At 42.8% G+C, this 22,579-nt stretch overlaps 1 protein-coding gene across 4 annotated transcripts in view; it reads left to right on the top strand.

Annotated features, from left to right (window-relative positions):
- Window positions 1-22,579, top strand: part of PUS7 (pseudouridine synthase 7) — a 285,701-nt gene that overhangs the window by 150,263 nt on the left and 112,859 nt on the right. For all 4 annotated transcript variants that reach the window (XM_078680365.1, XM_078680374.1, XM_078680391.1 and 1 more), the window contains 2 exons: window positions 11,090-11,167; window positions 12,956-13,084. In XM_078680365.1, coding sequence (XP_078536491.1) covers window positions 11,090-11,167; window positions 12,956-13,084 — 207 coding nt within the window. The remainder of the gene's footprint in view (window positions 1-11,089; window positions 11,168-12,955; window positions 13,085-22,579) is intronic.

Raw genomic sequence — 22,579 nt, 5'->3', positions numbered from 1 at the left:
TTTTGTAACTGTACAGTTTAGGGAAAGAACATAGGCCCTGGGCACCTGGTCGGCAGGAACCCAGGGTACACTCAGTCAAAGTACATTAACATTAGGCAAACAGTGGGGGCAACCATGCACAAAAGGGCACTTTCCTACATACCCCACTTGTGTGGGGGGCCAAGAAACTACGAAAAGAAAAGGACCTAAAGCGGTACGTGGCAAGATGGCGCTAGGGATACTTGCAAATTTGGGGCCATGATTGACTGCTGGATGGAAGGAAGTGTGTGGCTTTCCACTGATTCCAGAACTTTTCATCAGAGTTTTTTTATGTTGTCAAAGTTTGAGGTTTGCAAGGGATTCTGACTAAAATAAAACCTGATGAGAGCCACACCAAGCCTGGATTCCCTCATATATGTACAGGTATACTAGGTTTCCCAACGTTCCTTTGCTAGGACCTAAAATCCACAACTAACCACATTTGGGGGAAAAAGGTCACTTTTCAGTGGAAAAATGTGTTGGTCCATTGTTCATTTTAACCTGTTTACTATCGGGGGCACTAGTCCTAAACACGCAAGTGAGGTACCATTGTTATCAGAAGAGATGTAGGAATATAGAATAGTAGAACATTTGTTATTACCAATTGGATTTCGCTGCATTTGTGCATCTCAAATGTAAGCCAGTGTGTAAGAAAGAAGACATTTTGAAAAATGCGCTCAGTCAAACAATCAATCAGTGGATTTGTGGAGTACTTATTTTCACCTGTGAGGGTATCCAGGCGCTGGCAGGGTGCAGTTGATTAGCCGAATAGCCAGGTCTTCAGGAACGTTTGTGACTCTGAAATGGATGGGGACTTCTGTAGATAGAAGGGTAGCGCTTTACATGTCTTTGCTGCTAAGTAGAAGAAGGAACGACCTCTGCATCTGCTACGTCGGATGCATGGTGCGGGTGAGTATTAGAGATAGGGACATGGAGCAGAGGGGTCGGTGGGCTGACAGAAGTTCAGGTGGTGGTTCAAGTAGGTGAGTCCGCAGTTGTTTAGGGTCTTGTAAGCATGCTTCAAGAGCTTGAACTGGCATCTTTTCTGGACAGGGAGCCGTGGAGTTCGCTGTGGTAGGGAGTAATGTGGGTTCGTCTCGGGAAATCCAGGAAGAGTTGATCTGTGGCGTTCTGTATGGCCTGTAATCGGAAGAGGAGGTGAGTTGTAATAACCTGCGTTGTGAGCTTTGCCGTAGTCCAGTCGGCTGAATGAGGGCATGGTTGATGGTGTGTCTTGAGCTTTGGGATAGGCATTTGAGTATCTTACAAAGCATGCGTAGAATGAAGAGGCTGGAAGAGGAGACTGAGTTGAACTGTTTTGTCAGGGTTAGCTTGTTGTCCAGAATGATGCCTAGGCTCCTAGCTTGGTCAGCGGGGGTAGGAGTAGGTGCGAGTTCTGAGGGCCATCAGTATGCGTCCCCATGGGAGGTTTTGTGTCCAAAAATCAGTACCTCTGTCTTATCCAAGTTGATCTTCAAGCAGTTGTCCTTCATCCAGGCGGCGACGTCCGTCATGCAGTTGTGGAAGCTGGTCTTGGTGGTGTCTTCAGAGAGGGAGAGGAGGAATTGTGTGACGTCAGCGTAGGATATAGGATAAGTCCATGGGTTTTGGCGATGCTGGCCAGAGTTGTCATATAAGTGTTGTAGAAGTTGGGGCTGAGAGGGGTTCCTTGGGGTACTCCACAGATGATTTCCTCTGGTTTGGAGGTGAAAGGAGGAAGGTGGACTTCCCTCTGAATCACATGCTAGTATGTGTACCCACACATTCAGAGATGTACAAATAAACACTGCTCCTAAACTCCATATCTTGTGCCAATTTAAAAAATACTCCGGTTTTCTTGACACCCATTTTTCACCCTACATATTTTGCCATATGAACCAGTTTTTATTGGGTACACAATGAAAAGCCACTGTACGGTGCAGGTCAGTTGTAGGTTCTGGGTACCATGGGTTCTTAGAGTACCTACAAACCCTATATATCCCCACAAACCGAAGGGTCTAGCGGACAAAATGGTATATTGGGTTAATAAGATCAAAACAAATCAAGACACTTAACTTAGTTATGCACTAAACTTAGTTATGCACTAATAATAAATATTCCCTAAAACCCTGCCAACTTAGGGCAAACAAAGCTAAATCAAAGGGGAGTATGGAAATGGCAACTGACCACTTAGATTCCAGAACATAGATAGAGTAAGCAAAAACATCGAAGGTTAGGTTTGAATGAACGCCTAGAATATCTTGAACATGTAATAGGAGAGTCCCTCTTGCACCCTGCATGCCACAGTAAGACTGAAAGCAGCTTCTGTGTCGGACACAGATAAGCTTAACTGATTTAGACCAACTTCGGGATGGTATTCTATGTAGCACTCCTTACTAGGAGTGTGATGATATATAAATCAGACCTTGCAATAGAAAAGTATTTTAAACATATATGCTGTAAATGTGCTGCATATGATTAGAATAAATGCAGATTGAAATATAGGATGCATGTTTAAAGTTGCAGCAACCTCAACATTTCTTTCTCATTACACTTTATATTAATGATGTGGAGAGGATATTATTACAGGAGGGCAGGGACATGCCAATGGTGGGTAGAAAACCAATCCCAGCGTTGTTATACGCTGATGACGCTGTCCTAATGGGCAGGACACCGATGGCCATGCAAAGCATAGTCACTTCCTTTACCGACTTTATGATCAGTTTGGATTTAAGGATAAATTGCTCTAAAACCTTTAGCATGACTTGTGGCCAAGGGGCAGTTAGAAAGAGAAAGACACTTTTTGTCTCCTCTAGCCCAGTTGATTTTACCTTAACCTTTCCATACCTAGGTGTTTTATTCGACCATAAAGGTCTATGGAGCAATGCAATCAAGACAAGGTTATTGTTCTGCAAATCATTAATGGCCCTAAAAAGTTTTAGCAAAAGAATGGGTAGAAAACCCATTGGGGAGATGCTTATAGTGTATAGAGCAACCTGCATAGCGATCGTCACATATGGCGCTGGACTGTGGGGATACGCTAATGTGAGATCATTACAGGTGGTGGAAAACTCCTTCATGAAATATCTTTTAGCTGTTCCAGAAAGTGTATCTACATACGTTTGCCACACTGAACTTGGGGAACCATATTTAGAAGACACTATAAAGGTTGCACCAGTTCTGTTATGGCATAGGGCCTGGACCACCGAAGAATGTAAATTAAACCGCTCCGTCTTGAACGATGTGATGAGGCTAGACAATGGTGGCAGGGTTGGATGGCTAAGCTATGTGAGGAAGTTTCTCACCGACCTAGGTCTGGAAATCTATTACGATGAACCTTCATCCATGTGTGATATTTCCAGAAAAGCACTGAAGGAAAAGTGTATGAGTTATCTGGAAAAGCGTAGATCCACTACCGAGTTGTTGAAAAAAACGGTGGTAGCACACCAGTTGACAACAACTACCCCAAAAATGCAGCCATATGTTAAATTGCAAATGAGTGATTATGAGAGGTTTTTATTAACTCGTTTTAGATTAAATATTTTATTCAGGTCGCTTAGCTTCCCTAATATGAACGATTGGACAAAAGTTTTATCTAAATGCCCATGCGACAAAACTTCTGAACAATCAGATATTCATATCCTCGCCTTTTGTAAAGGTTATTCGACCCCAAGACGAAGATGGATTGTTCCGATATTGAAGATCATGGAAATAAATCGCTGTTCAATGTTTAGATAATATTTTAAATGTTGCATCTATCTCAGCGTTTTAAAAAAAATGTTTTTAGGTTGCGGAAATCTATTATATCCTGATGGGTGATGAATTAACTGTACTTTATGATGACATTATGTAAATTGCGATTTTATTGTACTTTTATGGTTGTTTTGTTTTAATAACCGAATAAAGACTTGATGATGAAGTTGGTTATTATTTGTTGTTTAGGTATTTGTGTATTAGGAAACTATTAGTAACTTTTTATTGGATGTCTTTATAAATATGTAGATATGTGCATAATTAATAAGCAGGCACAGTGAGCCAGAGGGAGCAGGAGTTGGGGAAGCACTATACAAAATACTGAAAGAGGGGAGGGGTGGCAATGTCAATGTAATGTTAAAAATGTGAGTGACTGCACTGTGCATTGAAATGTGCAACCGTGTGGAGTTTCTTGTAGTAACATTAAAGGATATTGTCATGCTCTTTGTTTGCGAAAACTCAATAAACAATTAAAAGTAACATTAAAGGATAATTCTACTTCAATGTAATCAAAACTAGACAGTCCCGATGCACATGGCAACTACAACCTGAATTGTACCCCTATAAGAAAATGTATAACTGTGTTTGAGTTGTGTTCACTAAAAAGCCAATAAAGAACTTTTTTTTTCTTTTTAAACCAGATTTTATTTGTCACAGGTCACATACATCGCATAGCTCCGTAACAATAAAGAACATTTAAAAAAAATTAATAAGCAGGCAAGATTATTGTAATGATTGTGTAATTGCCTTTATTCGCCAAATAGAGTAAATATTTCTGATGTGATTATAAAGTATATTCCAAATGAAACCCGAGGTTTCGGGTTAGAGGACCCAGTCAAAAGAGAAAGGCTCCGAATCGATATGATCTGAAAATGCCTTCAGGAAAGAAAAATGTCTTTCTTGAGTCCCTTCACTCACCAGGGTTTCCCCACAGTGACATGCTTCATCATTGGGGCCATCCCAGTTCTCTACAAACTGGGGCGTGCTACAACTTGCGGAAACTACGTAGGAGCACTGAAATGGAAGACTATGTGTGGTGCACGGTGTGGTAGAGTGGGTAAAAGTGATTTAAAATACTTTGCTAGTGGGCTAAACAACTTTATTATCGCTCCTAGGTTGATATATCTAAAAACCTAACTGTAATGGGTAGGAGTTCTGTGTAAGAGCAACATGTTTCAAGCCTACCCCTAGCTCTTCATCAGGACCACACAGGGACCAGCCCTGAGTTTGCCACTCCTATTAAACCTAAAGGTGGAAATAAAAAATTAAATGAACAAAACGCTGCCACTAATAAAGCATGCATGATTATACATACGATCTCTGTCATGTAGTGTATCTGTAACAGTAAAAAGACCGTGGCTAGAGAACAGCCCCCTCTCTCCTATGGAGTAGGTGGGTACACATTTTAATGTACTTCCATGCTGGTGAGGTGCTCCTTAATGGGGCGTGCACTCGTCCAGGCTTGCATCGTGGCTGTAACCTAAAAGGTATAAACATGCCCGGCAAACATGCTGCGTGATGTATGGTATATCTAAAAACACACAACATATATGAGGTGACTAACACACGACACACATACAGACAGAAAAGGCATGATATCTGACTAAAAGTACATACTTAGTATTGAGCAGAACTGTGCTTCATGGACTCGAGGGGGGTGGTGTTTCCCTGAGAAAAATTCTGTTTGGGGTCCTAATTTTTGTTTGTTGGGACCTAGTGTAGTCTTCTAGGAAGGCTGCTGCAGTGAATAAACTCTATCCCCTGGAGTCAAAAAACTAAAAAATAAATAAATGAAAAAATATAGGTGGTGGCCAAGATAACAGTGTGAAGGTGCTTGTTCTCATTTTGCCAAGTTCCTAGCCCGGCACATCAAATCCCATCTGCTTCTAGTAGAGACTCGACCCAGTGGATGATGGAGGAAAGATAGTTAAGGAGACCTACCGACCTTCAAATTAAGGTTCTACTGTACATAAGAAAAGGCTTGGACAATTTCTGGAGTGAGAGTCCTCTTGCTGTTGAGGCCAAGATAGTGGTTGAAATAAATACACAAGGTCTTCTCGTCACAGGTCCAGATGTGATAGAGCTTAGTTTAAGAAGGATATGACACACTGATACGGCACACTGGACCGGCTAGGAGAGAGTGGATCTGGTGCATTTTGAGCTTTGTGGTGGCGTTGGCAGTTGGTGGTGGCCAGGAGCTTCTACTTAAGGTGAGTAGAGAGAGGCTGCTGGTACCTAGTGGAACCACAGCTCTTTATGGGCTGGGAGCTGGCTTAAAGAGGAGTAGCTGAATCTGAAAAGTACTGCCTGGATTTGAGGAGAGCAGCAAACAATGAGTTCAGTCGGGCAGAGTAATTATAGGTGTGCTACTTGAGCTGAAGGGGCTGTATGCTGAGTCCAGGGCCCATATCTGAGCGGGTGAAGGATAGGAAGAAACACATCTCTCGTATGGCATGGTGAAACTTTCAGTAAAAATAAGGAATGAACTTATAGCACAATGAATCCTGAAGGTGTTGTGGCATGCATGGTCATTTAAAGCTGGAGAGTGTACAGAATTGAAGAGCTGACGCATGGCTGGTATAATCTGGGGGAATACCTCACCATGAATAGCAGATAAGCCTCCATGGATTTGAGTGAATGACGCCAAAGAAAGCATTGCAATAAGACCTTTTGCTGTACTTGTTGACAAGTATGACGAATGCAGAGGCTGTAATACCTATCATGCAGGAGGATCAGTAAAGCAGTCTGATGGTTTTCAAGCAGGAGTTCTGGGAAGATTGAAAATATACATAGACAAGAGTTTGATGCATCTCCACATGGTCTAACCGCCAATATTGTGGACCTCAAGCTGCATGATAGGCAAACTGAGGTCTGAAAACATAAGATAGAGATGTTCCTTGATGGTGATGGACCATCCTTTGGGCTAGATGGAAATGACTAGCTAAGTGGAGTAAGAGACTGGACCAGGCCCAGGTGGTTAGACCACCAGTGGAGCTATGATAGCAGCAGGGGGCCAAGGCAAACTGGAAGCGGTTCCAGAGATGCTGTGAGAAATTCAGATGACCGCCAAGGCAGGATTTGGAAAACAGACACTTGAACTAGGAAATATTGCCTGCTATTGAGAAGTAGACAGGACTGAAGGTCAAGTAAATCTTGGGACACAGGTTGTGATTTCTTCAGTTGGCTATATAGATATGCTTGATGGTAAATGTTATTCTCAAAAATATGACAGAATGGACGATGTTGAGTTGGGTTGTCAATGAAAATATTTAAGTGAGGTTATAGTGTGCTGCCAGAAAGAGCAAGGGGGTCCCAGTTGCTCCCGGTAAACAGTTCCATGGCATGTGACTTGGCCCCCAATGGGGTTAGGTAGGGTTGAATTGGAGGTAGGGAAGGAGGAATTGTTAGAATATGTTTCTGCCCGGTCTATGGTCATAGGCTTGATTATCTATCTTTGGTATTTTCAGGTTATTTACTATTTTTACGGTTTGACTGTTAAGGTGGAGAGATATAGGGGAGATTTGGAAGCACAGACATCCTTGTAAAACAAGGGAGAGCAAAGCTTATGGGGGAACTCAAATGGCAGAAGGAGATGGAGCTACAGGTCCTAAAAGGAGGAGCAGGAGAACTAAATACTGTAATGAGGAGACTGACAAATTGGTTTTAGAAATATTCTGAGACTTAGCAGTATACACACAACTGTGTAAACCCCTATATACACACAAAGGCTTAGCCCAAGGAGAAGATTGTCTCTTTAAAAACAAAAAGTCTTAGTCCTCGCTGAAGAAAACAGGGTGGTCTGGAGGGCACTATCAATTAGTCTGCCTGGCGTCCTATTGCTGCAGGGAACACATTTGAAAAAGAGCAAACTAGGCCATATTAAACACACAGAATACCCGATTGCTTTTTATGCCTCGGCACATACCAAATACAATGGGGTAGCTACTTTTCTGAAGAGGGACATGACTTTTCAGAAATTGGACAGCTAGGCAGATCAAGAGTATGAGGGTCCAGATCATATCGGATTTGGTAGCTGGAAAGATAGTGACTATTGTTGTGGTGTATGCTCCCATGACGACCCAAGACCCTTTCATACAATCAATCAATCGTGGTTTATAGAGCGCGCTACTCACCCGTGAGGGTCTCAAGGCGCTGGGGGGTTTGAGGGTACAGCTCTGGATCAGTCGAAGAGCCAGGGCTTGAGGTCCTTCTTGAACATGTGCAGGGTCGGGGAGCGTCTGATGTTCACTGGGAGCTCGTTCCAGGTCTTGGTTGCGATGTAGGAGATGGCTCTTCCGCCAGCTCTGTTTCTGTGGATGAGGGTGATCTCTGCCAGGGCGAGGTCGCCGGAGCGGAGGTTCCTCTTGGGTACGTGGAAGGGGACTCTCGTTTAGGTATTTGGGTCCGATGTTGTGAAGGGATTTGTACGCGTGGGTGAGGAGTTTGAAGGTAACCATCTTCTTGACGGGGAGCCAGTGGAGGTCTTGTAGGTGTTGGGTTATGTGTTTGTGACGCGGAGTCCCGAGGACGAGTCTGGCTGCGGTGTTCTGGATGGTTTGGAGTTTGTGTAGGAGAGTTCTGTTGATTACGGCATAGAGGGCGTTGCCATAGTCCAGTCTGCTGGTTATGAGCGCGTGAGTGACGGTCCTTCTGCATTCGGGGGGGGGGGGGATCCATTTGAAGGACTTGCAGAGGGTGCGCAGGCAGTTGAAACTGGTGGAGGACACAGCATTTACCTGGCGGGTCATGGAGAGGGTGGAGTCGAGGATGATGCAGAGGTTGCGTGTGTGGTCTGTAGGGGTTGGTGGACTCCGGAGGGCCACCAGGTGTTGTCCCAGGCGGAGTAGGAGGGTCTGAGGATGAAATACAAAGATTGTTGGCGATACTTGTGGATGTAGCTTGCTGACCCTCCCATTCATTTTAACAGTGCCTTTATTTCGGTGCTACAGAGGTGCACTTTTGACACCTAAAGAGTCTGGGTATGTGGGGTGAATACATATCTATTCAAAGCTGACAGAAGTAAGTCATTCACACAGTGAAAAGTGGACTTCAGTCTTTAAGAAACAAAAAGCCTTCAATTTGATAGGTAAAATACTGGGCATACACACATGAGTCGAAGCTGGTGCCATAAGAAAGATGCTGCTGCTTGAAATCCTGATATCTTGACTGGTGGGCTTTTAGAAATCATCTCCAGAAACCCATATAGGCACATATGAATAAATGGGGGAACATTTTGTGCAAACCCGTTATGACAAAAATCTGGGAGGTATTGAGAGGAAACATACTTAAAAGTTCTTGCTGCATTGGGAATCATGAGACACATTATAAGGTTTTGTATGTACACCCTGGTTAAGTTGCTCCATATGTACCTCTCTCCAAGCCTGCTTTGCTGGAGGAAGTGTTGGGCAGTTATGGAAAGGTGATAAATGACACATATGGTGGGAATGCTCCCTAGCTACTTCCTTTTTGGGGAGATATTGTGAAAGGTTTTTAAGCAGTACTGTAAGACACTATCCCCTTTGACCCAGGGGATATGGGTTCAAACTTGAGACCTCTTGGATGTGTCTAAATCTGACCAGCACTTGTGTTTATGCTATAAATGTGCCTAATAACACTGATTTACCCTTCTCATCTCAATGTTATCAGTGTCATCCTATCAATGGAGCGTCTGATTTGTAATAGCAAAGGGAGTCATTTACAGTTTGAGAGTTTGTGGCTTACATTGCTTCAACATTTAACTGAACGGATATCTAAGCACAGTATGCCCACGAAGATGGAGGGCGATGGGATTGTTCCTTTGAAAACGAACATTGGGAAGGATGGTTGAGTGGCTGGGTGTGGGACTGCTAATCTCCTCATTGCCATGATTCTTACCAGGGTGTTCCTAAGGGAATGTGGCGAGAGAGGGTAAAGGGTGGAGAGCCAATGGCTACTTTGCTATGACTCTATTCTGTTTTTTTTTTTGTAACCTTTATTTTCATTCTAATCAAACAGGTCAGGCATATAGAAAGTTTAAGTATCAAGCAGAGGTATCATGAGCACAGGGCGCAAAGTTATGTATAGCGATACTACATCTTTCTGACATCACAACAATCAGCTCACAAGGTTTATTCTTCCACTGGATTTTAGAGCCTCCTGCCCCCTTATAAAGTTCTAATTCTAGTCTTCCTGACTTAACTCTCCACCACAATTTAGAAGGAGTGGTTGAATGCAGCTAGGTAAGCATGTAGAGGAACCCATACATCTTTAGGTCTGGAAGCGGGGGGAAGCAACTCAATATATGCACCTGCATTTTCAGCAGATGTGGTGAGGTCACAAATCTGCAGGGCGCATCCAGGGACTGTCTTCTTTTCCCAGTGCATTACTACCCATCTTTTACCGAGCATCAGGGCTAAGGCAACACATTTTCAGTAAGGATTTAGCACGCCTTTGACATAACCTTTTACTTCCATCATTATTGTAATAGTCCTTTTCTGGGGTGGTCATTTCCTGAAGTTAGTTAGCAAGTTTCTGCCAATCGGAGTTGACTCCAAGCAAGACCAAGCCATGTGGTGGAATCCAGCATCTGGAGCAAAGCAGCGCCAGCATGCGGAAAATGCGGAAAGACCATATCGCAACATAGCTGTGGGGTTTAATAAGACCTGTGAATAAACCTGAACTGGATAAATTGCAGTCGTTTATAACAGGAGACACTTTTGGTTTGCTCACAGAATGTCCACTTTACATTTATGTCATGCCCCAGAACAAGTCCCCACCCGTTCTTCATGGGGAGTGTTGTGTTTGCTAACAGTATCACACTACGTAACTCGCCCTGGAGACTAGCAACCAGGGGTATGTGGACAACACTGGATGAGTACTTGGGTCACTTCGAGCCCCCGTGAACAGAACCAAGGAAGGGCGGTAGCCCATAAGGCACACTCCTGCTGACCAAGGTATAACCACAAGCAAGAGCTCTCCATGTGCACTTCTCTTCTTTCCTTTTCTTGCTCTTTCTTTCACCCCCCACTTTCTATCATTCCTATAGTAGGACAGGTGAAAGGGGGATTATTGTGTAACGGAATGTGCAGTGAGCATATTTCACTTATGCTGATGAGGTTAGCGAGTCTGACCCAGGCCAACCCAGCGCATTTGACGGTATGTATTTCCTCCTTGGGACATGTCTGGTTCAGTAGGACAGCATGTTGTATGGGGGTAGGTGCAACCTGCCCCACTGTAACTCTATTCTTAAGCTATGATTTCAGTGTTGAAATTTTCATGTATCCTACGTTTGAAAATTCTGTAAAAATACCTTTGGAAAAATGTGTGTCACTACCGTTGTTTTGTTTCTTCTTTACAACAGAGTGAAGCCAAATATATTTTCATACATGGGAACAAAAGATAAAAGGGCCATAACCGTTCAGGAGATTGCAGTTCTGAGGTAAGTGAGATTGCATTATTCGAAAATAATTTAGCAATCAATTGTTTTCGTGAAAGGTATTTCCTGCTTTCCAAAGCACAACAGTAAAATGTGAGTAGGACAAACCTAAACAAAGAGTCTAAACTGGACCTGAACAGAGCAGTTGCCTAGCCATAGCGCCTCTGGAGCCCTTCTAAATTGGCCAAAAGAGGTATTTGACAATACATGTTGGCCACAATTGACAGCACCTGTGCTGTGAGACCTCAAGACCTGGCTCTTCGACCTAATCTGTTTGCCCAAACAAAAGACGACACTCTTTTGGGCTTTTAGTTCAACTGATTCTAGAGTTCTGAGGTCAGGGGGGCTCTGAGGAGAATGATATCATGCATACTTCAAACAAATCTCTGGCCCCTCAGAGGCAGGAGGTTGTGAAAAGATCCTCTGACCTATATTTCTATAATCAACGTGAGAAGGTGTTCATGAATGGCTAGTTGGAGATGCTGCACTGTCGCTAGGTTTACTATTAAACTCCAAGCACATCGCAAACAGGGATGAAGACATGAGACTACGACTGAAGTTTGTGATTGCTAAAACCTAAAGGGCACCAGAGAGTACCAAAGTGTTTGATATACAAGTTTTTGATTACCGTTGTCTGCACAAATTGCTTAACATATTCAGAATGAATGAAAGAACCATGAAATTCGTGTATTTGTTGAAAGTCTGAATGTATTTGGTTTTTTTCTATCTGTTAGGGAAAGATCAAATAATTTCTATTCTTGCCAAAGAATGACCACACAATGTTGATTGAAAGCAGGAACAACCCATAAGGGCATTAGAGACTGTGACAATAGTTTAACTACACAACGATTAATGCAGTGAAACACCACCCTCAATAATACAATGTTACAGTTCAAAGGAAGGGGGTTTCTGTCTGAGGAGGTTATGTACTAGTTGTGGCTTAGTGCTGGATATCAGATAAAAAGTGTAATATCTGGCATTTTACACAGTTATTCTTAAAATTAGAGCTATAACTGTACTTGTGCATCAGCATCAATCACCGGCCTCCTCATAATATCATTATGAACAAAAGGTACTTGTTTGCTGTTGGTGGCGAAATCCTCCCAACTATAGAGACAGAATTGAATTTAGAATATATGAGCATGTGACGATATTGCTATTACTCCTGTTATTGTTGCATGTTATCATCTGATAAGCTGGACCTTAAATGTACGCCTCCCAAAGACGAAGAGCCTCAGAGTGATTCTATAATGAGCCCTAACATGGAAGCATTCTAGTCTAATGAACTACATAATAGTGAGAAGAGCCTATTATATCAACTTGCGTTTCGAGTTGGTGATATGATCAAGGTATTTACCCTTAACACAACCAAAACTTCTTAATATTGTAAGGTTATGATCAGACAATTTATGTAGCCTCTATAGAGAGAATAGATGGAGAAGATGTCATTTAACAGTGTAAATACTTGGTCATATTGTCCCATAATCTTGAACCCTGTTACTTTTTCCCTAATCTGCAGTGGATTTGCTTCTCATTCCATCCACTTCTGTTGAGCACAATTGAACACGCATATTGAATAAAGGGCCCAAAAATGATTAAGGATGAAAAGAATAAACAATGCTGTTCATCAGAATAATCTTACGAAGTGATTGCAGCAATCACAGGAAAATTATATTATTGTTTACCCCCTTGATATATTTCTTTAATGAAAATGAATAAGCAGTCTGGTTGGCTTTGAATGTATTTTTGTTTATTGGCTTTTATTGACTATGTATATCTCTCTTTATTCAGAATCACCGCACAAAGACTTGCTCACTTAAACAAATGTCTGATGAATTTGAAACTTGGAAACTTCAAATACAAGAATTTCGCATTGAAATTGGGAGAGCTCCAAGGAAACACCTTCACAGTTGTTCTCAGGTACAATGTTGTTGTTATTAATAATGAATACCTCTGTTCACCAATAAAAACACTGGAGTTTATGAGTGCTTGTGGAGGGAAAGTCATAGAGTCAATTTTAAATTGAGGCAGTAGATGATCCTCGAGTGCTTGTCTGAAACTCAGCCGGCTGTAGCTCTTTGCTAAAAGCGTGTGTATGTGAGTTACATAACATGGCCCTCTTTACAAACCAATGGAGCACTGCACAGGAGAGACATATATCAATTTAGCTTGGCAGGTGCTAACAGGATACCCTAGTTGTAACTGGAGGCCATAGAAAGGGCCCTATAGGTTAGGGTGGTATTAGTGGTGGTAATCGAGAAGGTGAAGGGTACAAGGCAAACTAGCAGCTAGGAAAGTGAGTTGCTGCTTGGAGAGTTCAGCATTATGAAGGGTTGTATTGCATGGAGGTTCCAGAAAGTTGGGAGCCAGGTTTGCAGAGTGTAAGTTCTAGCACCTCGAATTTGAGTTCGATTTTATTGATTTGTTTCTTGTGGATTCACGGTGAACTAGTGATGGCTTCCGCTAACTGTAATTGGCTCTCACTGAAAGGTGCACCTGAGGGGTGGGGAAGTTAATTGATCTGACGACTTCCATTAGCTATACCGCTAACCAATCGATGAGATTCATGTGGGTACCAGAGGCAGATCTGGTAGAGTGAAAAATACTTGTAGGGGAATGTGTGTGACATGTGTCTTCCATAGATAGGTTAGTCGGTTAGTCCTAACATTCTCTAGATGGATAACACATGCATTGGCTTTACTGAGGAGGCAGCGAGTCTCCGCCAGGTTGTGCTTCAAAGTGCCCTTGAGTGTTTAATGCTGAGAATTTGGCTTGCACATTTTCTGCCTTTCACTGCCTTGAAGCACAATAAAATAGTATAGTAGAGCTAAAAATGGAGCAGAAGGTTGTCCAGCAAGCCCTCATTTGTAAATGTTTTCTCTGACTAGTTTCTGTTAGAATGCTAAATAAAGTTGTAATACTGAACTAGCAGTTACCCATGTCAGTGCTCACCGCAGTCTTCTGAATAAAGGAAGAAATAATAAAGCCTAGAAAGTTACTTGGACAGGGGCCCGATTCACAAAGGTGAATTTACATTTTTGTGTAGTAATTTTACTACTTCTTGGTATCACAAACCATGAATGTAATTTTACTACCAGTAATCTTACTAGTAGTAAATATACAGTCATAAAATTACTAGTAGTAACATTGCATTCGTAGTTTGTAAATACAAAAACATTAGTAAAGTTTTGTAAACATACACTTTTGTGTCAGTTTACATTTTCTGTACTAAATTTACTACTGTTCTAGTATTCACAAACTACTTATTTTTTTAAATAATGCATATTATAAGGCAGTATACACTACAATTAAGATTCAGTGTCGGAGATAAACAGAAAAGAAGAAAAACCAAAGCAAAGAATTACAACAATTATGCATTTCTTTTTTCTTTTTTTTACCCCTTATTTACCCTTCCTAATTAACCCTTCCCGCCCACCGACCCAAAACCCAACCCACCTACCCACCCCAGGGGAGTTGGCCTCACTCTATTATCCTTAATTTCGATTCTGAATTGATTTCCTCTTTATAGATTACCCATTTTTCTCTATCCATCTGGTTAATGGTGCCCAGATTTTTTAGGCCTTTCATTTGTGAGCGTATTCCCCTTCTTGCATAGATAGCTTTTTACAGATTGTAGTTCGCTAAAAGACAAGAAAGCCATTGCTGGAACCTGGGGGATTAAGATCCAGCCATGCTGATGCAATACATAAATGTAAAATTGCCATACCAATAAACCCTAGTTCTCCTCCAGTTATCCCCTGCATGTTCTGTGCTACCCCAAGGTTTATCAAGGTCGGAGAGAGGAAGCAGTCTATTCCTAGGGCCTCTTTAAAAAAAGTTGGTGATCTCTTGCTTTAATTTGCTTAGAGCGTCACAGGAGGCGAAGATGTGAATCAAATCTGCCTGATATAATGCACACTGAGGGCAGAAGGTTTCTCTCCCCATCCCCCGTTTAGCAATTCTTTTCAGAGTGTAATATAGTGAGAACCCGGTTTTATAGTATTGTGCCTGTAGCCGAGCTGGGATTAAAACACCCTGTGCCAGTTTGACTGAGTGAAAGAATAAGACTTCAGAGGCCCCAGTCTCCGCTTTCCACCTTAGTGCCCGGTTATCCATATCATCTTTCATTAGCGAATTAAAATACTCTTATAGATAAATCTCTATTCTCTCTTAATTTATCAACTATGTAGTTGTTAGCGAATCCAATTGGTCCATCACCTTTCTTATTTAGAAAATCCCTTATTCTGAGATATTTGTAAAAATCTCTCCGATCTATCTCAAACCATTCTTTAAGATTCTTGAAAGATACCAGACCCTGTGGAGAAAAAAAAGCACCAAGCTTAGTCAGCCCAACTTCACCCCACCTTTTGATTGTTGAGCCTTTGAAAATATTCTGGCAGATTGGGGTTATTGCCAAGTGGTGTATAGTAGTTGAGCCGTCCCACTCCAATCAGTCTCCGTACTGACTTCCAAATTCTACACCTCCATTGTAATGTTTTGAAACAAACTTTCTTGTAGAGGTTGTCATTTAGAAATCGCCAGACCCATCCACACGCCTCCGCCCCATTATTAGTTCTAGGGGGGTCGGCACTTCTTCCCTCGCTCTATCTTTTGGTTTTTCTTGTATAAGAACTGAGTTGTATAATAATGTAGTGCCCCAATAGTAAAGTCTTACATTTGGTAGGGCCATTCTTCCCCTTTCCCTAGGCAAAGAAAGATGCCATTTTTGGCTTAGCATATGCCCAAATGAATCACAAAAACAAATACTCAATTTTTTTAAGGCTTTCAGCTGTAAATTGCAGCGAGATTGCACTCAGAAGATAAAGGAACTTAGGTAAAAAATTGTATTTGAATAATATTGCATCTGCCGATAATAGATAAATAAAGATTATGCAGTCTCGCCAGATCCAGTTTAGTTTTAACTACTAGTAGGTCTATATTACCTTTAACAATGTTATCTGTGCTTGCAGATATATCAGTACCTAAGTATGTTGCTTTTCTAACTACTCTAATGTCATTGATTGTTGAATTCTCATTGCCCACTATTTGCTTTTGCTCCGATTAAGGGTATACCCTGAGAATGCGCCACATCTCGCTGCTTCTTTTTCGAGTTCGCCTATAGCAGTTTCAGAGTCGGGAGTCACAAGAGTGATATCGTCGGCATATGCCTGGACTTTCCCAGCCATGCGTTACAGTAGGTCTGATAACATTATTGTTTTCCATCTGACGAAGAAAAGGGTCAATATAGACTGCAAATAGCAGCTGTGAGCATGGGCATCCCTGCCGGGTGCCTCCTTGGTATTTTAAAAGGATCTGTAAGTGCCCCATTAGCAAAAAGCCTTGTTGTAGGGTAGAAAATAAGCATTTTAATAGCCTGCAATAACAGTTCCCCAACTCCAATCCTTGACAGGTTCTCCCATAAGAAAGGCCAGGAGACCCAGTCAAAGGCTTTTTCTGCATCAAGCATAATGAGTGCCATTGGATCCATGGAAATGTTTGTAGCATCCAAGAGTAAGATAACCCTTTTTATGTGATCCGTCGTCCCACGTCCTGGGATAAATCCATGTTGCTGGATGAAAATGACCTTATGAATAACCAAAGCCATACGAGTGGCAAGAATTTTTTAATAGATCTTGCTATGGCAATTAATTAATGTTATGGGGCGTTATGAGCCGGATTCGCATGATGGTTTATTTTTTGTCAGAAAGATTACTATTTTCACTTGTGATCAGGACTCTGGTGGTCTTCCACCCTTGAATACGTGTATAAATAGCTGTGTCATACATTCTTTATGTTGTGATGACAATTTGTTATAAAATTTGAGAGGTATGCTAGCTAGGCCAGTGGCTGTGCCGCTGGGGAGGCTGTTAATGCATAGTAATATCTTGATCCTATTACGGGAGTTCACCCAGCAGTAGCTGGTCAACCTGGTAGAATTGCTCTGTTAGGATCAAGTTTTGATATGCCGCAACATCTCCTGCATCCCCAGGTGAGTCCTCACGATATAACTCTTGATAGTATGTATAAATCCCTAGTACAGGATCTTTTACTTCTTGTATTGTATTCCGGTTACTTTTTATCTAGCTCTGATTGCCAGGTGATGCCTAACCTGCTGGCTGCACTCGTAGGCTTCCCCCGCCACACTGCGACTTTATCAGTGGCATTTTTCGGTATTATACCCATAATTGCTGACTTAACAGCTGCTACTTTTGCCTGCGCTTATACGGGGGTCCCCCAGTCTGGAGCACTGTAATCAAATCTTCTCCAGTCTGGTTTGTATGTGGTTTTATCATAAGCGTTTTCTTTTATTCAAAGATAATGAGAATCTGAGAGGTTCCCCCTGTATCCCATCTTTTAATGTGTCCCATACAATTTCGATTCCTGCACTCCCTAGGTTCTCAGTAAGAATCATCCACTCCCTCATAGGATTACAGTATTCATCATTAAAACTGAGAGCTCGCTCAAAACTCCATGTAATGCCCTCCTTAATCTCTACAATTAGAGGACTGTCATCGGCCAAAATGCGTGGGGATTTCTCAATAAAACAATCATGGAGAAGGGAGTGAGATACCAATATAAAGTCTAATCTGGGATGTTTGCTGTGTGGAAAGCAAAAATAGGTAAAGCCGGGACCCAAGGGATTTTGCCAGTTCCTAAGATCGTAAAGCGCTTGCTCTAAGGATAGTGTCCTTAGTGCCCAAAACACTTTGTTTCCTGCCACTGTATGTCCAGCTAGTTTCTGAACTCAATTTTTTATCAGCAGGTATATTTATATTAAAATCCCTGCATGCAATTATAGGGAGCAGCCAGGCAGTTAATTTGTTATTTATATGTTCAAACACTGCTGTGTCGTCTAAGGTACTACCATAGATTGAGCATATAGTGAGTATATCCCTATTATTCTTGCAGCATTTAGGTATTGCCCACCTCCCTTGCTGGTCCACTGATGTTCGCCTAAATTGAAGGGTAGTTTTAGAAGTCAAGATCGCGACCCTGCGTGTCTGAGAGTTTTGTGTCATTCCCCCACCAACGTTTAACCAAGTGTTTTTAGTAAGTGTAGTTGAGCCCTTTCAATACGAGTTTCCTGCATACAGATAATGTCGGCCTTCAGTAACCGAAGCCCAGCTGCAGTATACTGTCTTTTTTTTGAGTCATTGAGGCCACATATATTAATCGTTGCTATGCGCAGCTTACCCATCTACCATAAATGAAAGAGGAAAGATAGAAAGAAACGAGTAACTGTGTGTCTTCTCCCCGTTGTGCCAACTCCTTCCTCCCCGAAACCTCCCCACCCCTCTGCCTTACCCTCCCCTGCCGACAACCTATAGCTGAGGCAGCCTGAGCCAGGATGATGTCATCTGAGCTGTCATAACCCAGCTGTCCCGCAAGTCTTCCCCCTCCCTCACATTACCCTCAAAAAGCCGTAAATCAAATATTTTATCTAACATTGTTAATAAGTGTTCTAAATCAGCTTCTGTAAAGTTATTACGTTATTAAAGTCTGCTAGTCGTTAGACCTTTCCCCCATTTTGGCCAGTAATCTCCTGTAGATATGCCTGGGCCTGAATTTCGGATATAAAACTGCGAGTAGTTCCCTTAAAAACAACCTTTAGCCGAGCTGGATTCTGAAGGTAAACTTCTGCCCCGGGCTGCTGAAAGGGGTTAAAGAGTTGTCTAAGCTTCCATCTTCGCTCGACAGTGGCTTGGGCAAAGTCATGTCTTGTAAAGAAGCTCACTCCATCTAATTCTTTTTTAGCAGTTGATCTAGCCAAGTCAAAAAGAGACTGGCGGAGCAGAACGCTTCCAAAATATAGACTCATTGTGTGTGGATACTGAGGAGTGGATGAGGGACGTTTTGACTGTGTTAACGGGAATCTTTGGGCTCTCTGGATCTCTGTCCCAGTCCCAGGTATGCAATTCCAGAAAGGCCCACTTGAGCAGCGAGATCATATATTTCCTAGGGCCATACCCTTCAACTCCTTCCGGAATGCCTAGAACACAGAGGTTATTGCGTCGATGTCTGTTCTCATATTCCTCCATTTTCCTCATTAAATCCTTCACAATCCCCTCGTGTTCGTCGCCTTGTGCCTTCAATGTGACTAGATCCTTCTCCAGATTTTGAGCCCGAACTTCCACAGAGGCCATTCTGTCCGCAATTTCGACACAGGTTCTGCCCACCTTCCTGATGGCCCCTTGTACTTTTTTTGCAGCCACACTTGCTCTTTGGTTGTCTATTTTTACCTCCTCCTAGAAGCTCTTAATTGATTGTAGCACAACTGCTAAAGCCGGATTGTTCTTAGTCCCCAACCGTCCCTCTTCTGTGTTGCCTGTGATTGTGCGGTTCCCCCCTGAGCAATCTGTTTGATCAGACATTGTAGTGAGTTGTGAATAGTTCCTTCTCAAGTCCCCAGTGCTTCCACAAACTGGGGTCTCGCATCTCTTCCTCCGGCTTCCCTTCTTTACTTTAAGTTTTTTCTGTCCATAGGTTTTTGAGTGGTACAAAAGGGGGTGGTGATGGACGGAGCATCTGAACCAATCAAACACTCACACCCAGTCAACAGATCTGGGTTTAATCCATCACCGTTCTTTAGCCCACTCTGCGACCCCAGTTCAGACATGGCCATATGCAAATCAGTCTGACCCTGTGCCTCATGGGAACAGTCCAGCCCGAACTGCCAAGCCATGCCTTCCCTGCACCGTAAACAAGCTTCCGAGGACCGGTTTCTGGCATTTCAGCCGTCTTGAGCCCGACTTGCTTGAATCCAGTGGCAAAGTGAGCAAGAGACTCACGTCTGAGCATACCCTGCTAACTTATGGCGAACAAAGTGGTACAAAAGGGGGTGGTGATGGTCGGAGCATCTGAACCAATCAAACACTCACACCTAGTCAACCGATCTGGGTTTAATCCATCACCGTTCTTTAGCCCACTCTGCCACCCCAGTTCAGACATGGCCATATGCAAATCAGTCTGACCCTGTGCCTCATGGGAACAGTCCAGCTCGAACTGCCAAGCCATGCCTTCCCTGGACCGGAAACAAGCTTCCGGGGACCGGTTTCTGCCATTTCTGCCAGATCTGAAGGCACAGGGTCAGACTGATTTGCAACTGAACTGGGGTGGCAGAGTGGGCTAAAGAACGGTGATGGATTAAACCCAGATCTGTTGACTGGGTGTGAGTGTTTGATTGGTTCAGATGCTCCGTCCATCACCACCCCCTTTTGTACCGCTTACGTTTTTGAGGGCGGGTCCGAATCTGAGCTGCAATTCTAGTTGGACCATTCTCCCTCACTGGAGGCAGTTATACTCTGGTCTGATATTTCGGAATCAGCAGTTAGGGAATAGAACTTCTCCAGTGTGTCGGGTGTCCTAGGCAAGGGCCGAGGGATATTTCCAATTTCGATGGACACGGAGCATTCAATATCCGTTCTTTCTATGTTTTTTGTGTGGTTCTATTGGCCATCTTGGAGTCCAGGGACAGAGTCTCTAAAGGTAGTTTCTTCGTAGTGGAGTATCAAATTAGGGGTAGGATTTGTTTGAATGTTAGGCTCTAGTGCCAACTCTGGGGGTGCTGTGGGGGCATTAGGAGCGTTACTGGGCAGCATCCATTTGTTCCTTCTGCCCCCTTTCCCCCTCCCTCCTAAGCACTTTTCCCTCACTTGGGCCAAACATGTTAGTAATTAAAGGTTGACCATTATTAGAGTCCTGAGGGGTCTTTAGCAGAGCTTTCTTGGTTGCATCAGGTTTCTCAATGCTCTCAATGTTATCAGGCTTTTTATTCTTTTCTCCCCCCTTATCCTTGCCCTCACGTGTGTCAAACCGCTTTCCCAGGTTTTCGGAAGTCATTGTGGTGGGCTGAATGGGGGAAGAGAAGACTGCATATTTTTTTACTTTAACTGTCCTCCCACCCCGTCCTGCCATCCTTACTTGAATAACACAAAGTTCTCTACTCAAACAATGTTTCCTCTGCGCACCGCGCTGCCTCGGGAACCAGGGAGAAGGAAACACACCCACTCGCTGATTGCATTGAACAGGATGAACAGGAAATTTTCTTCAGAGCCTGCAGTTGGTCTAAGACTGCGTTCCTCTACTTAACAATATGAGCAGGGTTAGGTCACTCCTGGAGCACTTTTTGAAGGCTGTGTTTTATTTTAACATCAGTGCTTTGTGGCGCTGTTGAATCTGTGCTGATTTCCCTTCATCATGTTGTTTCCTGTCCAATTGAAAGTATTTTCTTCGTTTCTGCCAAATATTGCAGTAGGTAATGGTGTACACTGATCAATGAAAGATCTTGGAATAACAAAATGGAGTGGCCTTTGGAGAAAAAGTATTTCTTTCCCCTTGATGATGCCATAATCTTAAAGTATACGAAAAAGTGACAAATGAATAATCGAATTAACCTCAGCCACTGGTAATTACCAGTACATCATAATTATGCTCACCATGCCACATCAGTTTGAACTCGGCCATATGCAAATCTGTCTTGACCCTGCTCCAATTGATAAGATGCATTCTAGGCTTCTGCAACACCCTCTTAATATCAATAATGGGTGGAACAGCCCCTACAAAAATGTGGCACTTCCTCGTTTACTGTATTTTTTTGGAAACCACCTCAGGAGAACAAATACTGTATGGACCCACAATACAAATATAAGGATTCATGGGCCTGAGAGTAGAGGAGTGGGGACAGACGTTTAAGGTATATGAGGTGGTTGGTATTCACGCAGTGCTTAATTTGTAAAATAAGAAGTGCAGGTGCTGAAAATTTTGCCAAGGAGGCCACAGCTCACTTCTTCCTCCAGTGATCCCCACTTTCAACACTCTCACTGCCTGAGTCCTATCTTCTAACCTTGATCTGTTGTCTGTCCCCTACGTCTTTGCTCTAAGAGTCTATCCTCTCACCTCTCTAATTGTTTTCTATCATCTTTGTCACACCTGGTGTGTTACCTTATTTCCTGCATTTCTGATTTTCCTTCTATTCATTCTACCCCTGCCCTTTTTCCACTTCACTTTTATCCATGCTCTGCTCTCTCTCCCCGCGATCATGGCTCTTTACAATCACTCTTCTAGCAGTGATTAGCTGTGTCTCCGTTTTATTATTTGCCTGCTTTTTTCCTCTGTCCTGTCCTCTACATCCTTACATTCTATCTTCTCTCTTCTTAATGCTCTCTTCTTCACATCATGGCTGCTTTCTCTTTGTATCCAATTTGCTCTCCTTTTCTTCTACTTAGCTCCATCTCATCTCTCTCCTCTCCTGTTGTTTCTTTCTCCTCTTTACTCCTGCTCTCTCTCTCTCATCTATAACACTGCTGCTGCCTGTGACCCTTGTCATCAGCCTGTACATGTCCCTGCTATTTTGAACACTGCGTTTTCCTGTTGTCTTTCCTAAAGAAGAGGAAGATGACATGTGTTATACTTTTT

The sequence above is a fragment of the Lissotriton helveticus genome, chromosome 1_1 (assembly GCF_964261635.1).
Source record: "Lissotriton helveticus chromosome 1_1, aLisHel1.1, whole genome shotgun sequence".
NCBI classification, from domain to species: Eukaryota; Metazoa; Chordata; class Amphibia; order Caudata; family Salamandridae; genus Lissotriton; species Lissotriton helveticus.
Note: the sequence above shows the minus strand (reverse complement) of the source record. Positions and strands in the feature narration are given on the sequence as shown.